Source organism: Melanotaenia boesemani, chromosome 16 (genome assembly GCF_017639745.1).
Source record: "Melanotaenia boesemani isolate fMelBoe1 chromosome 16, fMelBoe1.pri, whole genome shotgun sequence".
Lineage (NCBI taxonomy): Eukaryota > Metazoa > Chordata > Actinopteri > Atheriniformes > Melanotaeniidae > Melanotaenia > Melanotaenia boesemani.
Window position 1 is genome coordinate 22,062,366 of NC_055697.1, and position 22,509 is coordinate 22,084,874.

Below are 22,509 nucleotides of genomic sequence, written 5' to 3' on the forward strand. Positions count from 1 at the left end.
TTCTGTTCTGTTATTCTGTTCAGTGTCACTGTGTAGTTGGTGGGTTACCCCCTCCCCCTCCCCCTCCCCGGCTCCACTGTCTGTCAATCAGCTCCCCATTTTGTTCCAAATGAAAATATCTCAACATTATTTGGAGGGCTGCAGAGAAATATTGTGCTGACAATCACAGCACATTCATTGTGCCTGGAGGATGAATCTCAATCTTCATCTTCTGAGTTTTGATCAAGTGCGAACACTGAATTAGCATATTTTGTTGTGACAACTGTTGATATTAAAGGAAATTTTATATCTTCTAATTCGTCTAACTTTATCAACTGTTGCTGCTTGAAATTTTTATTTATCTGGAACTTTGTTTTATTATGTAAACTATTGATGATCCCAGCCCAGTTCCTTTATGTGTGTTGCTTAGTGCTCTTTTACAAGCCAACCGACTATGGTAGACATGTTCAACATTACATACAGTATAAGCATCATCATTGTGGTCATAGTGGCAGATGTTAATATTTACCTTAGGTCATTGCTTTCTAAATGCAGTTTTACAGATTGACAATCATAACTTAGATGTGCACAGACCTTTATTTAAACTGCAGCCCGTGTTTGATAAATGCCCTGTTGGAAAAACAAGATGCTAACATCCTTCTTCGGAGCCAGTTAAATGGTGTGTGTGGCTACTTGTCTTATGCATGCGGTCCTTAAAACGGTGCAAATGCTGCTTGTGTTGCATGGGGTAAGTCTGGTAAATAATGTTTTATCTTGCATTAAATGTAATCATGAATCATTTTTATTTGTTCACTTTACAGAGGTTAAACATGTAAGGGATAGATAAGGAGGGAATTTGGGAGCTATTAGTCAAACAGTTAATCCTTCATTTTCATTGCATGATTTGTCCATTTTACTGTTTTGCAAATTTATTGCACTCAAACGATGGAGAGGTGTAGAGCTGTAAATTTTTATTTTTATAAGTGCACAAAAATATTATGTGGTGTTTAAAGGTAAATTGCTGTACCAAAGATTCATGATCAGTCATCAATATGTAAAGTGACACTGTTCTTATCAGTTTTTCAAACCATAAAACTTAATACAATTTTAGAGACTTTTCCTTATGAAGTAGATCAGCGGTTTTGTGCTGGCTTCATCCTGACCAGCACTATCCATGTGTGCTTGTCTTATTTAAGATGAGCAGACTCTGGCTGCTTCTCACTTCTTTGACAATGTTTAACAGATTGCCAGGGGAGAGAAAATACTGTCATGACTAAGATTTACATGTCACATTTCTCATTTAAATTCTAATATACTAACATATTCTTTCACTGTAGTGAAATCTGGAGGATGATGGATGAGGAGTGTAACCAGGTTAGGTGGTTTCATCCACCTTTTTTAACACTTCCTTCAGACTGGGATCCCAGTTAATAATGATAAATAAATAAATAAAATAAAAATACACTGCAGGTAAAGCACCTGACTCATCTATTATTTCCACATTGACACACAAGCCACAATTTAGCTTGGCCCTAAAATAGACTAAGCAGTTTGAATAATGGATGGATTGACATTAAATTGTTTTCTGAAGAGCCTGAGGTGAACTTTTGATCCTTAGATCAAGGGTTCTTTTTTCCCTCTAATGGGAGGAGCAGTAGCTAGAGTAACTATGCTTTCTTCTTGCCATTTTCCTCTCATACCTAGTTAATTCTAGAGTTCTGCATGTTGGGAAAAAATGTTTTCTTGGACTCAAAGCTTACCCTAGACTCAGCATAGTTCAGACAAATTAGACATTACTGCATATATTAAATCATGACAGATGTCTTAAAGTTAAAATTGATGATGTTAAAATAATTGTTTTGTGTTAGATAATTCAGTTTTATTATAATGCACCTCAAAGTATGGGTTGTTGTGTTACCACATTAAATAACAGGATAAAACCTGGCACCACCTAAGGAGGACGAGGAGGGTCTTTAAAATAACAATACAGTTTTCTGATGAGTAATTATTTGTGGAATAAAAATATAGATTTCTAAATATAATTTGGAAATTTAACTATTCATACAAAAAGAAATAAAATTGCAAAGTGCTTTGTAATAACACATTTTAAATCAAAATATTAAAAAGTAATTGCATATTAATTTAATAATTCATTATTAAAAACTGATTTGTAAATGTATTTTTAAATGCTATTTCTAAAAGGATAAATAAATTACAATTAATTTAGTTATAAAAACATTTCCATTTCATATATTTAAATCCTTGCAATTGAATTGCAGAAATGTTTTACCCTCTCTATTTAGCTTTTGCGTGACATGCCTTGAGTAGTGAAAAGTAAGTTAAACCAATCACAGCTGCTCCTCAAACGTAACCAGCTCTGTCATTGGTTAGACAAACACACGCGTCTCTGTCTTGCATCTCTGATTTGGTGAAGTAACAGCTTGCTAACAGCTAGCTAACTGCATCAATCGTACAGATACTAATAATGCAAATACTTTAGAGAGACTGCTGCAGATTAGTTGAAATGCTGAAGCATCCATCCACCATTCAGAATATGGACCCGGTTGTTCAAACGTAATCTGATCGGATTTCGGTTTTTGGATAGGATCAAATCTTGAAAATGGGTTGTTCAAAAGGAAAAGCCTGATTCCAAAATTGGCTCAAGCTCTGAGCTGCCTGTAGCTAAGAGGATGAGTTAGAAAAAAATTCACCCCCTGTTACGACCCGACTTAAGGGGTAGGGACGGGCGTAACAAAAAACACGGTGAAGAGAGATGGTATTTCAAAATAAAAGCACATTTATTTACAACTCCCGTGATAAGTGATGGACAACCTGTATAACAAAAGATGAGCTGGGGTTAGCGGACCTGCAGAAAGAAACAAACCAAAACCTATACCAAACACTCACCGAGTGCACACACAGACACAACCGCAACTCGGTGAGGAAACTAAAACCAAACAAAAGCAACAGGCCCATAAACTAAAGTGACCGTCGTCACAACACAATAAAACGCTAACCTAGCCCAGCTCTACCACAAACACAAAATAAACTTAACTCAACTAAATACTTAAGGCACCCATTGTGGAAAAGGAGGTGGTCGCGACACACACACACCCGGTGCACAACATGAGGGGGAGAGAGGCCGGAGCCATTCTGGTTTCTCCCCCTCCCAGACCGGCCTCGGCTGCAGCCTTTTCAGCCTGAGCCCCCACACGAGCTGCCCTTCGGGCTGCAGCCTGACTGGTCCAGAGGGGTGCCAGTCACACAGGGGCGGGGACAAAGGCGCTGGCCTTGGCCACTCAGGGCAGCGCTCTTCCGCCCCCAATCACCACACAAACGGCCTCAGCTGTCTCTGACAAGCAGGGCCGTAACACCCCCCTCACATGAAGGTAAACTTGCCCTATTAATCCTAAAATGGATTTTTGTACCAGGCTTTAAGCATGTTTATTTCTGCTGTGAAGTTGGTCTTTTTAACATGGGAGTCTATAGGAATTTGCTCTGTTTTGGAGCCAGCCCCCAGCAGATGAGGGGTGAACTGCAATTTTTTTGCACTTCCACATAGGCTTCACATGTCACCGCTGGAGGTTGCCGCTTGGTTGTTGCTTGGTTGTTGCACAGTGAAAAGTACTTAAAGTAACCCCTTACTGGCTCTTCTACCTGTTGTTCATCACATAGCCAGAAGCCCACATTGTTTAAAAGGCTGGAAATTCAGATTCGGTGATCCTGAAAAACAGGATTCTGGATCAGGGTGACCCAATCCAATGTTGCTTTGAGCAACTGGGGTAAAAGTAAGCTTGCTTATGTGATCCGCCGTCCTGAAAAATGGGATTCTGGCCCATGAGTTTCTCTCAAAGTTCGATGAGATTGAGATGTTTCCTGCATTCATATTACTATATTAAAGGGGTTAGGATAAAAGGGCCCAAAAAACTGCTATAAAGACATATTAATATTTTTGCAATTTGTTTTTGCTCAAATCACTCAACCCACTAAATTTCTAGTTAAAACTACCAAATATGTAATTATTCAAGTTATTTTAACCACTTAAATGGCAATTTGATCACATCACTGTTTTTTTATGAAAAATAGAGACATACAATTTTCCATAATTCATGATGGGAAGCTGACTTAAAATATACAATGATGGGAAGGTGAAAAAAGAGAGGAGAAGGAGTAGTAGTAATAGGTTGAAGGAAATATGCAATGTTTTATGTGTTTTTGTCTTCATCTTTTTGTTCTGTGTGTATTTGTGTTTCTTAGCCAAGTTTAGCCTCCGTCGTTCATGTTGATCAATTATGGAACAATTTTACACACCTGCACTCCACATCATTTTTTAAAAGTTAACAACTAATTTTGTAATCAGAACAAATTATAAGAGTTTTTTTTTTTCTTTTCCGGCCCTTGCAGCCAAAGACGTTTTTATTTTCGATCCCTTCTCCCAAGTTTTTTATGGACATGATTGGTGTCACAGAAGATTGGTAATCTTCCTTTATTAGTCATTAATCCAGGCTTACATCTTAATCAGCCCATCACATTTAGTTTAGTCGGGTTCAGAAATCCTTTCTTCGTTTTCTTGAACATAAATTAAGACCACAATTTAATTAATTCTTGCTTCATTTTTGCTCTTCTTCACAATACAAACTTTGGTTCAAAATTATATTTACACAATTTCTGTTTATGCTTGAAATATTAATATTTTATCTCATATACTTTGAAGGATAGTTAATAAGTATATAATTTTTATTAGTAGTTGTCTGTGGGTTCCCTGTGTGGCTCTATAAGGTCAATTCAAATGACAACTCTACCAGTAGCATGTGTGATTTATTTAATGATTAAGGCTTATCTAAAACTTCTCTGTATGGGTGGTGCCCCTATCTTATTAAATGTGTCAAAGGGAGCCCTGGCTTTTAGAAATTCTAACACGTAGTTAAATTAATTTTGGCCAAAATGAATTGTTTCTGACACATCAAAAAATTCCTAATTACTTTTAAAATTGTATGTATTTGCTACGTTTCTGACCTACAGAGGTCGCTGTTATTTTAGTTTCATTCTGGAACATGCCATGTCAGGGTTGCTCTCTATAAAACGCAGAGGGAAAAGCGTCTTTTATTGTGGCAAAAATGCTGTGACGTGAGTCTTTGCCGTTAATAAGAAAAGAGGAGAACTGGATGGGACAAAGTCAGTGGACGTACACAACTTCCTTAAGACCCACGTTTATGTTCTCCACACTTTCCTCCTCTTTGAGTCAATTTATTGAGCACAGATGCTAATGGAACTAATAGGGCTGGTGGTAAAACCAAGGCTGAAACCAGCAGCAAAAAAAACAAGATGCCAGACTGCAGTTCAGGCTGGCGGCAAAAACCAGAGAGAGAAATGTCAGAGATGCTGGATGTATTTCAGTGATTTTTTATCTTTGTTTTCCTTGTCAGTGAGCTCAGTTTCACATTGTAAAGACTGAACAGAAAACATTGAGCCAATATGCTGCTATATTGCGCTAAGACCGCTGCAACCCTCGTATGTCATTACCCAGAACTACTTAAACAATAATGGTGGTTTATAAGTGAAATTAAATGTTCCAAACGAATAAAACAGAGTATTTTTTAATCTAATTTTTTTACAGTTGAAGCAAATGTTTATCGAACAAGGTTTACTGTCGCTCCTAGCCAGGTTGGCTACAGTATGAGGGCTCAATGAATGGATCACAAGGCTGCAGCAGCAGTCTGGACAGACGGTCAGTGATCTTCCTGCAGGGAGAGTGGAAGCTATTTTACAGCAGATTGCTTCACTGCCCACATGAGCTAATTATACAGACTATTCATGTGAGTCATGTATGGCAAAATTTTGTAATTGCAAAGTCGCTGTTCCTGCGATAATGTGCTACATGACAAACTGATGTCAGTTTTTGTTTTTATATTTAATGTGTCCATTATGTTTTTTTTTTTGTTGTTTTTTTTTTGTCTTTTTGCTGCTTCTGTGCACAATGCAGGGTTTTAATTTGACTTTGCCTTATGCAAAATAAAAAGTATTAGTTTTTAAAGATTTTTAATTATACTTTAGTATAATTAAATTCTGACTACCTCCTTTTTTATTTTCCTGAGGTGAGGCAGGGCCTCTGTGTATCTGATGTGGAAGTGTCATTAGATGATTCATGACATAAAGAAATGACACCGAAATGTTTGTGCAGTTTGTCAGGCAAAAACAGGAAGTGCATCCCTGACAAGACTCTGCTTAGGAGGAGATGAGGGCACTAGCTTAACATGCATGGAAGCAACAAAAGCTCTCCACATTTGAAATGTGAAACTGCATGTACACTCTCAAACTTTAGAGATCCAGTTTCAAAGCCCTTCTTTTTTGTCATTTTTGTTTTTTTTTAAGTGTTCATCTCTTGTGACACTGTGCTCTGAAGTGCTCCTAACACTTAAGAAAGAAGTTAATGTCCACCAGCAATGTAAGGATTTAATGCTCTGATTACTTGTGCCGATTAGAAGAATCCTATTTTTTCAATTCAGGTAATCAATTACTATTTGATTTATAAAACAAGCAAACCATCTCAATTTACATTTTTCCATTTCTGTCTGCTTATTGTTTTTTGCCATAAAACAAGCAGAAACAAAGAAGTAAATCCTGACACACATGGTTTCTGTACAAGAGGACGTTTACATTGTGGAATTTGTTTTAGCTCTAACACTGCCACTGTCAGGGGAAATTAAACTAGGTCCACTCTGAAACAAGTTTAGGTAAAATCTGCTTGTTTTTTTTATCATTTGGATGTTTCGTCCACATGGGTCTTTACAACCCATACGCATCTATGAAGAACTGATGTGGTGAAGGCACAGGAGTATGGTTTTGGTTTGAATTATGAGTTAAGGGGAGCTCAGAAACCGATGAGCTCACCTAAAAAACATTCAGGGGCGGCCTAAAACAGTACACTTTTAGGTTATATTTAATTTTTCCATAAGGTTCCTGATGTTTTGCATAAAGAATAGCAATCATTTCAGTGTGACATGTTAGTTAGTGTATTTAATTGGTTAATTAGTTAATTAAATCTTCCAAACAACGCAGGCGATGCATCTATTTTTTTCAGCTCAGTGAACAGCAGCATTGTTTGTCTTGTGCAGGGAGTCGCCCAAGAAACAACCACTTAATTTGCTGCTTATTGTGGTTGTTAAAAGAACTTCCCATCCCCATATGAGGCGTTTCAGATTGTGTCAGCTGCATACAGTAGTAGCAGTATGTTTTGTGACAGTAACTATGATTTTGACTGGTCTACAGTTCACTAATATACATTAGTGTAGTGCATGCCCGAAAATAAGGCTCGCCTGAAAGCCCCTGTGTAATTCTAGCCCTGGTAACACACATCATGCAACTAATGTCACTGCCTACTGCGACTTGAGGCCTAAATCAGAAGATGTTTAACCTGCTGGTTTAAACAATCAACTTGTTACTGTGACTCTTTAATAGATATTTTATTTATATTTAAACAAACACAAACTTCTAGGCTTACCTCTCGCCTGCTAATTCCTGGGATAGGATCCAGCTTCCTTGCGACCCTGAATTGTACTAAGTGGTATAGAAAATGAATGACCAAAAGAAATAAATAAATATATAAACAAGCAGATGGTGGCTACATGTGTATTACAAGAGCTAGATAATAGTTTACATTCAAAACCGACCAACGGTGTGGTTCAGTGACTGTTAAAACCTTAGCACAAAGAGAGAAAATAGAGAGTAAAAGTAAATCTTCCCTGAGAAATGCAAAGATACTGAAGATCTTTCAACTTTAGTAAGTGATGTAACTCTTGCAGTCCCACTGATCCAGAGGATAACAGCAATGCCTGCATTACTTTTAAAAGCTTTGACAGAATAATTTTGTAAATTGCTGCATCTGTAGCAGCTTCTTTAAAAAATAAAATCTTTGGAGAGTTGAGTCAGCATTTATTTGCACCGTTCGAGCCGTTACAGTTAAACACGTCACGGACCCAGACAATCATCCTGAGAATTGTCACATGACTCATTTTCCTTCCAGCATCAGAGGTTTTGGTCACATGATTCAAGGTCCAAGGTTCAGCCTTAAAAAATTGTGATGAATGGCAGAAGAAGTTCATGTGTTTGTGGTGATCTGAATATGAAATATATTTGGACTGATCACACACACAAAATGGCACAACTCTCATAACATGCACACTTGCTCACTGTACATGTTAAGAGAAAATTCTCACATTGACACATTCTGATCTTTTACACAGTTTACTAGATAGATGGTGGCGAGGTTGGGCCATACTTTATCATGACTCCTGGGCTCTCCTCAGTCTGTAAGAATTTGAGCAGCAGCACTGCTGCTCTTCATCTGCCCACTTGGCTGTTGGTCATCCTTTATCAAAGTTACATTAGCTCCCACAAGGAGATCTTGTCTGCTCAAAACTCATTAATTCTCTCATTCAAGTTACAAATGAGTACTTGGAGCTGAACCAGCTGAGCAACATTTCAGGTGGTCTGCAGGTCTCGTAAAGGGTTGCTTTACGAGATGGTAGATTACCCTCAAAGCCAAGGTGCTCCTGGAAAACAGCCACGTGCTGCCTGGTGCCAAGGCCATAGATTTCCATGTATATGTGCATATATCTGTGCAGTTTTGGGAGATCTGAATTTTACATCAGTATCACAAAGATTAACAGGATCAGAGACTGAATGCTAAATTTATTTAAATTTACATGTGAGCTGTTGAGTCCAAACATTTGGATGCTGTTATACTTAACCAGTTATTCTGCACAATTTAAGAAAAAAAAAAAATAACTATGGCCATATATCTGAGTGGAGATGAGCTTAAGTTGAAAACCATTGTTGGGGAGGCTTTACCGGGATTTATTTCTAGTGTTCAGTCTGACAATTGTCGTGTTGATTTTTATGTTTTAGTGACTTGATGTGCATGCAACAGAGAAATATGGACTAGGTAATAAAATTCAAATGATTTAATATATTTTGTGAAAATGATACTTTGTACATACTTTGCGGTATAGGACAGAATATGGATGAAAGGGTTTGTTCCATGGTTTCACAGCAGGGGTACTCATTTCAACACTGCACCTGCTTCCTGTGAGCGCTTTGAAATATGTTGCAGGAGTGGCACTGCACATTGAGAAGAATTAGAACAAGAACAATACGTGATTCATGCCAGTCTCTGTAATCCTGAAAAAAAGTGAAGGAAAAAGTTGCTAGATTTGTCACTACTTGTTTTTTTTAAAGTGCCTCTAGAAGGACCTGAATACTTGATAAATGGCTAAAGAGTTGGCAAGCAGCAAGAAAGGTTACTTCAGAAAAGGCAAAAATATGTCTTTAGGAACACATGGCTAAAGAGCAGAGCGTATTACTGAAAATATATATATATTTTTTTTTGTTATCACTGTTTTTTGTTTATTTGCTCTGCCATGTTTCCTTTGTCACTCGCTCAGCTGAGCTTGCCTGTGCTGTAGGGGTTGAGGTGCGGTTGAATGATATGTGATCATGTGATATATTACTATTTCTAGTATTATCATGAATGATACAATACTGCACACCCCTAGTGCATACTATATTTAATTATAGTTCAGAAACTACAATGTTTTTTTCTTTTGACTATTTAGGCATGTCAGTAAAAAGGTCTTTTTATTTCAGTAGTCTGAAGAGAAATTTTGGGCTTCAGGTTGCAGTTGTTTGATTTGTTACCTGCAGTGGCTGCCTGCAGGATTAGAGCAGAGATCCTGGAGCTTAAATTCAGACATCAGCAGTGAGCTCTATGTGGGCATGAGTAAGCAGGTCAGGGAAATCAACAGGAGAGCTGTGAGGACTGTTTTATCAAAGAGCACGGCTTCAAACTTGTCCCGTACCAGACGACTGGAGGCGGCATTGAACTGTTTCTGCTGTGGATGACCTGGGAACACATGCTGTGTTCCAGGAGGCAACTAACTGGGATCTTGACAAGTCAAACAAACCAGTTTTAAGGTTTTCTTTCTTAAGGTTTTCTTTTGCTTTCCTCTCTTTTTAAGATGTTCACATTTCGTTTATATAATTCACATAAATCTGATAAAAGTTTGAAAATGTAATCTTTTTAACTTTGAGTTGATTTTTTAGCCTTAGCGCCAAACACCAGCCCATCTTCATCTTCCCTGTACACGTAAACATGACACAGGCCAGCTATGTCCTCAGTGATCGTTTGCGTTCCCATGTGAGCGCATCCTGCTGAGTCTGGCACATGGGTACATTTTGTTTATCGGCCCCATGTGTGCTTGCTTGGATTGGTGGGGGGTGTGAAATGGCATCAGGGCCTGCATGAACAATTATGCTTTGTCTTCACAAATATTGTTCTGTCTTTTCATGAATGTGTGCTGATTGTTTTGCCAAGCTGGCCTGAGTATAAACACTAAAGGGGAAAACTGAAGCATGAAGTGAGATTATCGGTCGGTATTCATTTCATCAAACATTGGCAAAATAGACAAAACAATTTGCTCGTTTTTTGTTTTGTTTTGGTGTGTGTGTTTAATGTGTGAAGTTTATTTGCTGGAGCCTGTAGATATGGTGGACCAGCATGAAATACACTACATAATGAACAATTAACACACTGACATTTGCTCCATATTGACATGATAGCTTCACATAGTTGCTGCAGATTTTTCGGCTGCACATCCAAGATGAATCTCCCTTTCCACCACATTCCAGAAGTGCTCTGAACTGGTGACTGTGGAGGCCATTGGAGAACAATAAACTAATTGATTTCAGCTTTGGGACATAGTGCATTATGATTGGCCAATTAGCTATTTACATGAGCCTGTTATAGAACAGGTGTATCCATTAAAGTGGCTGGTGAATGTATATACATGCAGGGTTTAGAATCTCCTCTCTTGGAGGATTTTATTCGGCTATCATAAAAACTGGAAACAAATAACAAAATATTTAACAAGGCAGAACTTTGAGTCAGTAGAATGTACCAAATAATGAATGCAGTGGTAGAGATTTCTGGAACTTAATGAGTTATAGGTTCAAAATTTAAAAGTACACCAATATATTTGCTGTACAGGTAATGACTGCCATCTCCTCTGGTCCTTTAACTTTTATCCAGTCATCTGTAGTCTGACAGCTTCTCTTCCACCCACTGTAACCTTGTTTTCTTCTGTTTAGGAGTTAATTATCGTTAACATTTTACAGAGACTGCGGGGGGAAGGGGGGCCCTGAAGATTAAAAAAAAAAAAAATCCATATTGGTTTTATCGTGTTCACAAGAAAAGTATCTGATGTGCATGGAAGTCCTTTGTACATAGGAGGGCAATCCATGCATTTCAGTCAGAGATATGTGGAAATGGCGAGATAGGACTTAACTGAGATTCGTCTATAAAGACACTGCAGCTTTGTCTGTCCAGTATCACTGTTTTATCTCTGAATGATATTAAAACCAGCTTTGAAGTCATGTGGTCTGTTTTTGGGTGGGGGTTACACCAGCCTTGATCAGGTTATTACTGTCATTAATGAACAATTACCCTCAAAGTTGGCCAGATGATGGAATCGGTGGATGTATACAAAGTGTAGAACGGATTGCATGTCAGGAAAGTAGAAGTTTAATTCTACGAGGACATTCTGAACGTACACAATACTTTATCATGTGCACAAGAAATATATATATATGTGTATATATATATATATATATATATATATATATATATATATATATATATATATATATATATATATATATATAAATAATTCAGTGTCTTGCATGGTCCAACATTTGGTTTTTCTGCGTGCAGACCCAATTTCTTTCAGCTGGTTTAAACCTTGATTCCTGTTCCTGTCCATCTGTTTTATCTGTGTAGTTTCTATTTTGTTCTGTCCTAATGTTGACATCTTCCTTGATTGACTTTTACGTTTCACTTTTTCACCCAATTATTTAGTACAGGGCTGTACAAGACACCTGATACAAATTAAATAGCTCTCCATGGCAGCTTGTTGTCAAGTTCTGCCCAAGCATATTGACCCAGTTATCTGATTCAGGTGTGCTACAGCAGGAATCAAACCTGCTGGACAGCTGCCCTCTAGGACAGACTTTCAACAGCCATGATGTAATATATATGTGGAAAAAAATTATAAACAGACTAGTACAATCAATATTTTGCCACACATAGTTCAATTACCTTTGAGTGGAGTTTTAAACTTTTTGTTTTCACTGACGACTCTTGTGTCCTGCCGATCAGCAAGCTGCAACAACTTGTTAAACTTTGACTAACAAACTTGACTAGTAAAACCCCCCCCCCAAAAACCCATCTGTGTTCAGGAAATGGAGCTGCAGAATGGGTATCCTTCAAGAGTGGTGATTCCATAATATTTCATTGGAAGCTGGAGTCTGCCTCAGCTGACACTGGGCAGGATGCTGGACAGACCACCAGCCCTTCAAAGAGGCAATTATGATGGCCCTTATTAAATCAACAGAGTTTTGAACTGTAAATTAAACTTCACATTGAAAGGCAACATGACATAACCACTGGTGCATCATGCCGCACCATCAGGTTTGAAGATAATGGTACCAAACTAAAACATCTATTTCCACTACAGCCCTCTTCATAATGAGGTTCATCTCAGTAGAGGGAAAAAATGTTTGTTCTAACTAATCCTGAAGTCTATTAGGGAAACTTATCTCGTAATGACAGTAAAGAATTAGATGCTGATGACACATTTAAAACAATAACAAAAACCTGTTTTTAATATTACTTTCATCTTTGCATTTTCCTTTTTCAAAAGTGTAAATATATTCATCAACTCAAGTGGAAAAGAATTACTATAATTCTGGAAATTGCAGAGCAGCAACATGTATTCAAGCAAACATCTGGGTGCTTTAGTGTTATGGTTTTTATTTTTCATATGAAACAAAATCAACTCCTCCATTGTGTTTTTAAGTGTGAAATGTCTTTTTCATGAATTCTCACAGTACATTCAGTTAATTTTGATTTGAAAGAAAACATCTTTGAACTTGGCACTTAGAAAACAACCACAACGAAGTGTCACCTTTATTCATTTAGGACAAAATTTACAAAGCCATTTGAACAGTCATTTTTTAATACTTTTATATTTTTTAAACTCAACGGTTTAATATTGAAAATACACTTTTTTATGTTGCTTCTCTCTTTGTACTTACAAATATGTACATTAAAGTCTCAGTGAAGAAGTGTAATCTCACTGACTTCATCACTGGTAATAAAAATCTCTTTTTTTTTATTTATTTATTTTTTTTCCTTTTTCATCTATTTCTCCTCATGGAGCTGGCACTCTGTTTTAGCTCTCCACGTTTTGAGCTTGAGCGTCTTTGAGTATTCACTGTGCTCAGATGGATGTCCCGTGGCTGCGGTCACAGGCTTCTGGGATGGGTCCTCCTGGCACTGGTTGGTAGGACATTGGCATGGGTGTCTTGACTGGGCTCTGCCGAAAGAGCCCCCCGTTCGGTGCCCTGTGTTTGCACCGGATAGAGGGCATTGTAGCACTGCTGAGGGGCAGGGGTAAGGTCCTGCCAGCGGACGCGCCTAGTGTTCTTCCTGCCCCATGACCCTCCTGGAGGAAGGTGGTGACAGAAAGTGGGGGTGGGCCCCGGTGTGCTGGGTAGTCCCGAACAGACAAGGCCTCCAGGGACTGGCTGGGCTGCATCCTGCCAATGTCCAGGGCGGAGATCTCGATAGACTGGCCTGGCAGCTGCTTGTGGGCTAAGTCTTCGTCCAGCAGACTGTTCAAACGCTGGTGGACCTGTTCCAGGTTCACCTCTTTGTCCTAAAGATGGATGGAAAGGAAGAACGTGCCAAAGAGTGTGTGTGAGTGCAATAGAAGAAGCCAGTAGAAAGAATAGTGGATAGAGGATTTAATGAAAGGGAGAGAGAATGGATGTGATTAAGGAGGAGGGTGATAAAGAATAAGTGAAAATGAATGAGGACGTGAAAAGAGATCCAGAGGTTAAAAGAAGGAAAAGGATGAAAAGACAGAGTGAAAGAAGACAGAGACAAGGTTACAATGCTTCTCAATATTACCATCGTGACTAGTTATGTTCAGTTAATGAAGTCTAATCTATCATATCAGGAAAGTCTGTTTGTGGCTTTAAGGATGCTGAAATAACAACATCTGAACATTTCAAGCAGCCAATATTGAGATATTTCCTAAAAACAGTCAATTTCAAACTTGTAAAAGGTTAACTCTTTAGATGAACTTAAAGATATCGCTTCATGCAGATGTCTTTAAACGTTTTGAATAATCTGGTGGTGACTGATGGCAAGTATGTTGACAAAACAGGCTCACAAATACAATCAGGCTAAGATGTTTATAGAAGCAAGAGCAAACTAATTATTAAGGTTTTTTTTTTCTTTTTAGTTTTTAGAAGACATTGATGGGAATGGAAAGTGAGAAGCCAATTACAGAGTACAACTGAGACATTTTCTAACAAATGGTACCATGCTTGAGTTTGGCTTGTATTCTGTCATGAACCCATTTAAGTCAGACAATACTAGACAACAGGACAGACTGATGGGGTGAGATGATGGATGATGGAACAACATCCTAACATTGCTGACCCCCATGCCCCGCCCCTTTGCCCTGTCCCAGCCAATGACCATCCAGTATAGTATTTCAGGCTTCTCCTGACCTGTGTCAAGAGCCTCAGCCTCCTCCCAGTCTGTCCCTCTGTCTGTCCAAATGTCCCGCCTCGCTGGCGAAGTGCTTGTTTTGTCATTATATGTCAATGGACCAGAAACCCTTTGCAGACTGTAATCCTTAGTCACCTGCTGGAGATCAGACAGTAATACATAACCAAAATGGTCTTCTGTAAATCCGGACATTGACATATAATTGCAACTTGTTAGTGCTTGCTCTATGAGGGGAATAGTATGACATTTTGGGAAATTATCTTATTGGGTTTATTTCTGGTAATTAAATTGTCGACTATTCTGTCACAACCTAAAAATCAATCAGAGGTAAAGTCAGTTGTACTAATAATACTAAAGACCTTGTGTCCCGTCAGTTGTATGGATGTTACATTTACATATACCAGACATTAAATCACTTGACTATCCTCCCTTTGAATGACAGACTGCTCAGCCACATGGCAAAGATCCCAGCCCTGTCTCCAAACTACCTGTACTCTATCTGGAGGTGCATCTGTGGGATGCGTCAGAGCCACAGATGCAACACTGCCAGATGTAAAATCATTATGTACTTGTTCAAAAATGACCAGAATCCCACAATTTAAGAGATTTTGACCATACTGTGACAACTGGAGATGTTCTAGAGTGTGTAGACAATTTGGGCCAAACTTTTCCTGCTGGCAGCTGCAGTGAGGTGAGGTAATGTCTGCAGAAAGCAGAGGATGCAGGACACGCTACAGCTGCCCTGTGGAACTGATGTTTACAGCAAGCCGAAAGAGCCTAATGTACCTCCTGATGAGTGAGTTCGTTTATTAATACAACAGGAATCTAAACATGTTCACAATATTGACAAGCAAGTTTAAAGCAGCAACACTTGCTTGTTTGCATAACCATTGATCTTCCAGTGCTTTTACTTGGGAATTGCCTGGAAAATCTCAAGAAGTCCAGAGGCAATATTGTGAACATTTGAGTTCTCACAAGCCATCACTCCAGAAACATCACTTGGAGTTATCAGGACTGCAAATCTTGCTTTAGCAAAGAAGCTTCTACAACTGTTTACTTGTCTTCTCTCTGGGGTGTTTTACCAACCTGTCGTATAGTTACATAATCTGCTAAAAGTCAGGTCAATTTTTGTGTTTTTACAGAGGACTACATTAAATAATCTTCTTAAAGTTGTTTGGCAACCAGTTCATACTGTTCAGACACGGCTACATATTCCCACTTCTCCTAAATCCACCAACAGGAGAGAACTATGCTTGCAGGCTCCCTCACTTTGTCTTTATTCTGAGCCAAACATCTAATTTTACAGAGTGATTACAGGACTCTCATCGATCCCTTGACAAGTCCGCAAATAAGAGCATTTCCCATTATGTCAAACTATTGGCTGATGTGTTGAGACTTGCAGTAAAGTTTTGGTTGAAAAGGCTGTCATAATGCCCGCATACTGTATTAGTATGCCGTCATGGTGCCAGCTATAAAACTATTTAAATTGATATTCGAACCAAACAAATCTTTTCAACATTAATCACTCACTCCCTGCAGTCTTAAAGGTAGCTGAAAAATTAGTGCCACGAAGAAACGCAGCTTCAATTCATCACTGTTACGCCTTTGTCTGTATTTTACTGTGAAATAAGAATAAGACGAGCAAAGAAATGTTTTTATATCAAAATGTCAGGTTTTTTGACTGGTTTGTCTCCTAAATGCTGTTACTTTCATTGCATACACAATGGGGAGAAATGTATTTGAAAAGGAAAAAAGGACAACTTTTCTTTAGTCAAAGACAACGGATTACATCTTCCTACGTAAGCTAATAATTTATTTGCCTGCAGCTGTGAAAACCTGCATCTGTTGGGATTCACTTGTAACCAAGAAACCTTCGAGCATTTCTCATTGATCAAGCAAATCATGTTACATAATTAAGATTATGTTCTTTGAGTCCTGCTTTTCATTTTTGCTGTAGCCAATCCTTTGATCACAGTATCATAAAAGGCTAATACGACGATTCCGTTGCTAAAAATCTAAGCCATTTGAATTATTTTACTTTTGTTTGCCCAATTTGACTGTGGGGAATGGTTACATGTAACCAATTCAGAATACTTGCAAATTTATTAAATACTTTGCCTTCACCATCATTGATCCCTTTACAAACATTTTATCTTACATGACAGCAGTATGTGGTTATTATGAGAGCAGCTGCACACAAAATGAGAAAGTATTAGTAACTCAAACTTGTGCGTGCACCAAATCTCAACATTGGTGGAGTTTGATTTACTGAGTGTTTTCAGGACAGTACTGGGCATTAAATGGGTGTTTTCATCCAGTATTGCTGGACTGTCAAGTCAAACAGGCAGGTCAAAGCTCACACTTTAGTTTAAGGATCCATGTCAAGCCTTAGTTGTCTGGACGCCTCATGCAGAGGGGCTGCCCAGTCGGCAGCTGCAAGATAAAGTCAGAGCTCTAAAGCATTAAGACTTGAATGGATTAGCTAAAGAGAGCGATTGCACTACTGAAGCATGTATTGACTCAGAAGTACAATTTCAAGTGTGTGGATTTTGAATTTGTGTGTGTTGACATTTTCTGCTGTGTTTCTCCCACATGAGCACCAGAGACAGATTGTATGTAACCAGTGATTCTTTTTCTTTTTTTGTGTGTGTCAGCATGAGAGAAGCCACAGAAGTCCCTAAGTGAGCACCCCAACCTCTCTCCCAACATGAGAAGGAATGAGAAGATCGATCACGTAATGTCTGAACTATCACCAAGGGCACACCTATTATAACTGGGTGTACTGCAGCTCTACTAAATCGGGGCTGGCGTCAGCGCCTGCTGGATCCATAAAGTAGAGTGTGGCAGTGGCATCTCTGGGCAGGACCGGGGGGCCCGGGGGTCTGGGTCTCGACCGGGGCCTTGGTGGGGCAGGGGGACCCGTGGTGGCCACCATGGCCCGGTTCTGGGTTAGCAGGCCTGCGCCCGATGAGTTGTCGGTGGTCACCTCTTTGGGCTGCTCTCTCCTGCAGTGGTTGCTGTTCCACCACGTCTCCAGCGCAGCCACCAGGAGGGCCAGCAGCAGCCCTGCAGCAAGGATGCAGAACACTCCAGCAAAGCTGTGGAGACGCAGCGCTCGTCCCTCCGGCTGAGCGTCTGTATGACTCTGCAGGTCGCAACGGCCTTTCTTTGGCCACCATTTCTGCTTCAGGATGTCAAGATCACCTTTTTCCTGAAGCTCTAAAATCCTGTGGAGAAGACAGAGTGAGTATTCTTTCAAATAATGTCACAGTAGGAGCACAGTTTCATGTAATAACACCACAGGACATTAGACAAAGCCTTCAAAAAGCACTGACTGAGATTAAATGATGGGTAAAAAAAAAATTAAAAACGACAGAGCAGAGAATTTAAAATTAAGCCATTTTTAGACAAAACATGAAGGAAATGTTGAAAATTAATCCTGGGGTGTTCAGAGGGATTTCCACCATCATCATGTTACAATAATTAAATTACACCCTGACACCAGCTCATAAAATAAAACTAAGAAATTAGACCTATACTACTAATGTAATCTATAAGCAATGACAGTAGGCTCATTAAAGACCCATAGAGGGCAAAGTGCCATTAAACACCACAGTTTTCAGTTTACTGCAGCAGAGAGCAACTCATGTTGATTGTAAACAAGACCTAAAGGACCAGTTGTGTGAAAACAAGGCAAACATAAACAATTAGAGCCTGAAGAATGAGTTTCACACCAGACTGTTTAAAATACTGAAACCGAGATGATAAAATGTACAGGCAGCCTGTCAGAGCACTGGATGAGGGGTGAGTGTTGCAGGGGAAAGTGACGACAACTGAGTGGAAACTTTGAACAAGTCAGTGTGGCCCACTGGGGTTGGTAAAAAAAAAAAAATCAGATATACAGTACAGCCACCAGATATGTAATGATCCAGCATCAGAACTCCAGATGTAGACACGTTTTTCCTTCTCAGGAGTACCAAGCGATTTTTAGATTTAGAATTTAACGTAAGACAAAAATCACCCAGTTTTAAAGCTTGAAAACATCATTTAAATTATTTCATGCAATGTGGCTTTGTCTCTGGAAAAGGGTTTTTAGCCCTGATAAATATGCTGATTGCAAATATTAACATTCTAACCACAACTTTTAATAAATTTAAATGATTACCGTCAGGACATTTTTACTCAATTTACTACCATTTTATAAGAGGGGGCTCTGCCTCATCAACAGCATCCACGCTCCGTTTTTGAAGGTCAAATTTATTTAATGTTATTTTCTATGTAGCACCAAATCCCTATAGAAGTAATTTAAGGTGACCTTTGAGTTTCTTTTTCTTTTATTACAAAAAAAACTGAACAGTTTGATATTTATCTTATTTAAATGACAGCAGGCTGTAGCACAAAGGTGAACAGACTAAAATAAACTTCAGTGTGGTGAGAACTTCATATCCATCACAGGAACACACAGCTAAATGCTGCATTTCCTGGTCATTGCAGTAATTTCTGAGGTGTATTATGGCTTAATCAATCCAGTATTCTTTGTAAGTTTCATTAATATTAATATGTTATGAGATCTGGATCTTCATCAGGACACTTTTACTATTGAAATTTTTTCTGTCCTCTGTGTTTTTTTGTCTGAGCATTTCAGTCACTTATGGAAAATTAGTCAATGATGAGGTTTGAAAATATGACAGCTTCACAGGAGAGTGTAGCTGAAGTTATTAGGCATTATCACGTGCCATTTTAATAATCATGCTGTAATGGGTAGCCTACCTGTTACAACTACAGGATTAACCAGAGCTCATTTTAAGGATGCTGAAATTTACAACTGTTTAACAAGCCTGTATGGCAGTTGCATGTGTAAAAATCAGACTGATCACGATGTGGGAAACACAATTTTACTGTGTCTGTATTTTAGCACAAAGAGGGGGATTTTCTGAAATAATCTCCCTGCCAGTTCTTTAAGTATTTGTTTGGATGCCTGTGAAAGACCCCCCTCTAAGCTGGAGGAGACACTGTTCCTTGTGGTGACAATTTATTTTTTTTTCCAGAAAACTGTGTCTGTCTGTGCAGAAACTTGTGCATTCAGGTCCTCCTGATTTACACATTCATCACCAAGTATGGGAATGAATGATAAAGAAGAGTGCTCTGTGCAGGTCAATCACACTGTGCAGATATTAAGCCTTACTATAAGAACAGAGCCTCCCTTACATCATTTGGATGTCAAAAGTGAAAGTATAACATTTTTGGCATTTCTGTTTCTGTTAAATGAAATCAAAGTGTAACCTAATAAACCCCCCTTCCCCCTTTCTCTACACCTTGTGGCACACAGTGCTGCTACTATTCATATTTCTACACAGTGTTTATGTAAATCAGACAGAGCTTCCCTGGTGCTGCTTCCGACAGTATGTCTATTCTCACCCTGCATTGTGGAGTTAAATGGACTGACTCATAAGTGTTCTGTTATGGTCTGTACCACTGGAGAAAGTATGTGTAATATGTTAAAGCGGAAGTGTCACCACAAACAAAGCATTATTTATTTAAATGTACAACTAATACTAAGGGTAATCACACATTTTCACCTATTGTTTTTTTTCCATGCTGAGACTTTTAAAAAAAGTTAAAGGACAGTTTTGAAGTCTTGCCATGTTAGACACTGGAACAACTCTCTGCTACATCAATATGCACAGAGTGATGCTGGATTTATACTTGTGCAGCTTCTGTGTACGGCAGGGCCGACACTGCTGATGAAATGCTCTCGCACTCGGTTATGGTGTTATGTTGCAGTTTCTCTTATGCTGTAACCACACTAATTCAGCAAGAACTCCAGAAATCCAGAAAAATGTTATCACAAACCGACCAATCACAAGGGAGTACTTCTGCATAACCGCGCTGCAAGCAGGGGTACATGTCAGGTCTGGAAGAGGTAGACATTGAACCTCCGCAGACCTACACACAGCATAATGACAGTGACGGCGTAACCGACTTTACGCAGATGCCGCGTGAGTATAAATCCAACTAAGAATTTAATATCTTGAAAGTTAAGTATAAGATCAGAGGTGGACATCATAAGGTTCAGAGAAAGAGAGGGAAGGGCAATTTATTATTCATTAATATTAAGTTATTTATAATTACTAATTTGATGCAGAAATGCATAAAAAAGAATGATGACTGAAGACCCTCAAAATATAGAAATTGATTGTTAAACAGGGCCAAGCCTCAGTAACCAGTTTCTGTAGCAGTTAAGTGAGCGACAAGCTTTATATGCTCACTTTAGATCAGTGGTTCCCAACTTATTTTCCTTGAGGACCGCCTTCATGCAACTACCCAAAAGCTGTGGACCCCATGCTCAAACCGTGCTTGGCTTTATGCGTTTATTATTTAGCTCCTTTCATTAATGAAATAGGGCAGAACAATCTTACTAGGATAGTCATGAATTACTCTGCTCTACTAGCTTACTGATGTTACTAAACCACATTATGGATGAAAATTGATTAGATGCCTTATGGAGTAGCCTACTAAGTAGTTTTTTTTTTTTTTTTACATTTTTATCTAAGGATATACATTTTTAAATATTGTCGTAACAAATGTTGATGACCCCCATTTATTCACTTTTGGACCTGGTTTCATAAGTAATTGTTTTGATGTTCCCAAAATTTCTTCCATTTTCCAATTGTATTTGTCCATCACAGTTGTTTTCTTTCCTCAGAGGGTTTCCCAGTCAGGAATTGTACTTCATCTATTGAACTACACTAGTAACTTAGCATCTGCTGCCTCCCACTTATTACACTATGCAGCTTAGTTCATTTGCTTTGGTAGTGGATGGAAATCTGACTGAGTGAATAGTGGGATCAGGGTGATTATATTTACTGTTAAAAAAAATGTTTCCTGTGCATTCGATAAAGTTAAATCTTGCTTAGTATCAGTTTTTTTTTTCTATGACCACAAAAGTGATCCAAAGTACAGTAACACACATATGTGCAATGGTAGGCAACTTACTAACCACACTCGTAGAAGACATGCAGAATCATTCCAGTCCATCTGTGATCATACTGTGAATTAATGGCCAATATTATGACCCAAAATTTACAGACCTGCTTCTCTGTTAACATTTTTACGTAACTGTGTGCACTGATGGCTGAATGGACAAATTAGCCTTGAACCTCTTAATTTTTTTTTTATTTCCAGAAATGATGTCAATGGGCACAGATCAAAATGCCTTTGAATGTCATTTTTGATGTAGGTTTGTGCTTTGTGAACTTTAACATATTTAAATGAGAGGAGAGCCAAATGTTTTCTGGTACCCAAACATGAGCTCAGCGGTTTTCCTGTTCCTATGGTTACCTTTACCCTATGAAATAAGAAAATGTTTAGGCAACTCTGGGTCTGCTCACTTTTGGTTTTATTGCTCAAAACAATTCTTTGATGCAGCTTTATCCTGAGACAACATGGGAAGTATAATGTTATTAAAACTTATATAAACCCAAGTTGTAATTTATTGCAGATATTTCAACATGATATAGTTTTAACTGTTCAGGTACATGTTTTGTAATAGGCTTCCTTCAACAAATAGTTTAAGGTGAATATTGATAAACTTACTTCTGTGAGAAGAGGTCTCTGTAAGGACTGCCATGCTGCAGGGCCATGCCATAGCCTCTGGTGCTCATGCTGTTTCCTGCTATAATCAGTGTGCAGTCGTCATCTGTCAAAGCAGCGTACTCCACCACTGCCATGTCCCACAGAAAAGCATACGATTCTCGCTTTGCCTGGAAATTCGAAACATATTCCACAATACAAAATCATAACAAGGCTGTGAAGCTGTTAATCTGGGAAAAAAGTTGTTTTAGATTATAGCTTCATATCATTACTCAAATGATGAATCAAATGTTCAATCAGCC

The 22,509-nt window shown here is 38.6% G+C and overlaps 1 protein-coding gene across 4 annotated transcripts in view; it reads right to left on the reverse strand.

Moving 5' to 3' along the window:
* Positions 1 to 12,824: 12,824 nt before the first annotated feature.
* grid1a (glutamate receptor, ionotropic, delta 1a) overlaps positions 12,825 to 22,509 on the reverse strand; it is a 255,469-nt gene continuing 245,784 nt past the window's right edge. The window contains exons 14-17 of one of the 4 annotated variants that reach the window (XM_042010670.1): positions 22,211 to 22,377; positions 17,601 to 17,841; positions 14,614 to 14,749; positions 12,825 to 13,751 (exon numbers count right to left, since the gene is read on the reverse strand). In XM_042010670.1, coding sequence (XP_041866604.1) covers positions 13,339 to 13,751; positions 14,614 to 14,749; positions 17,601 to 17,841; positions 22,211 to 22,377 — 957 coding nt within the window. In that variant the 3' untranslated portion in view covers positions 12,825 to 13,338. Of the gene's footprint in view, positions 13,752 to 14,613; positions 14,753 to 17,378; positions 17,842 to 22,210; positions 22,378 to 22,509 lie in introns of all 4 variants that reach the window. The other 3 variants (XM_042010669.1, XM_042010671.1, XM_042010672.1) reach the window with 3 other exon arrangements.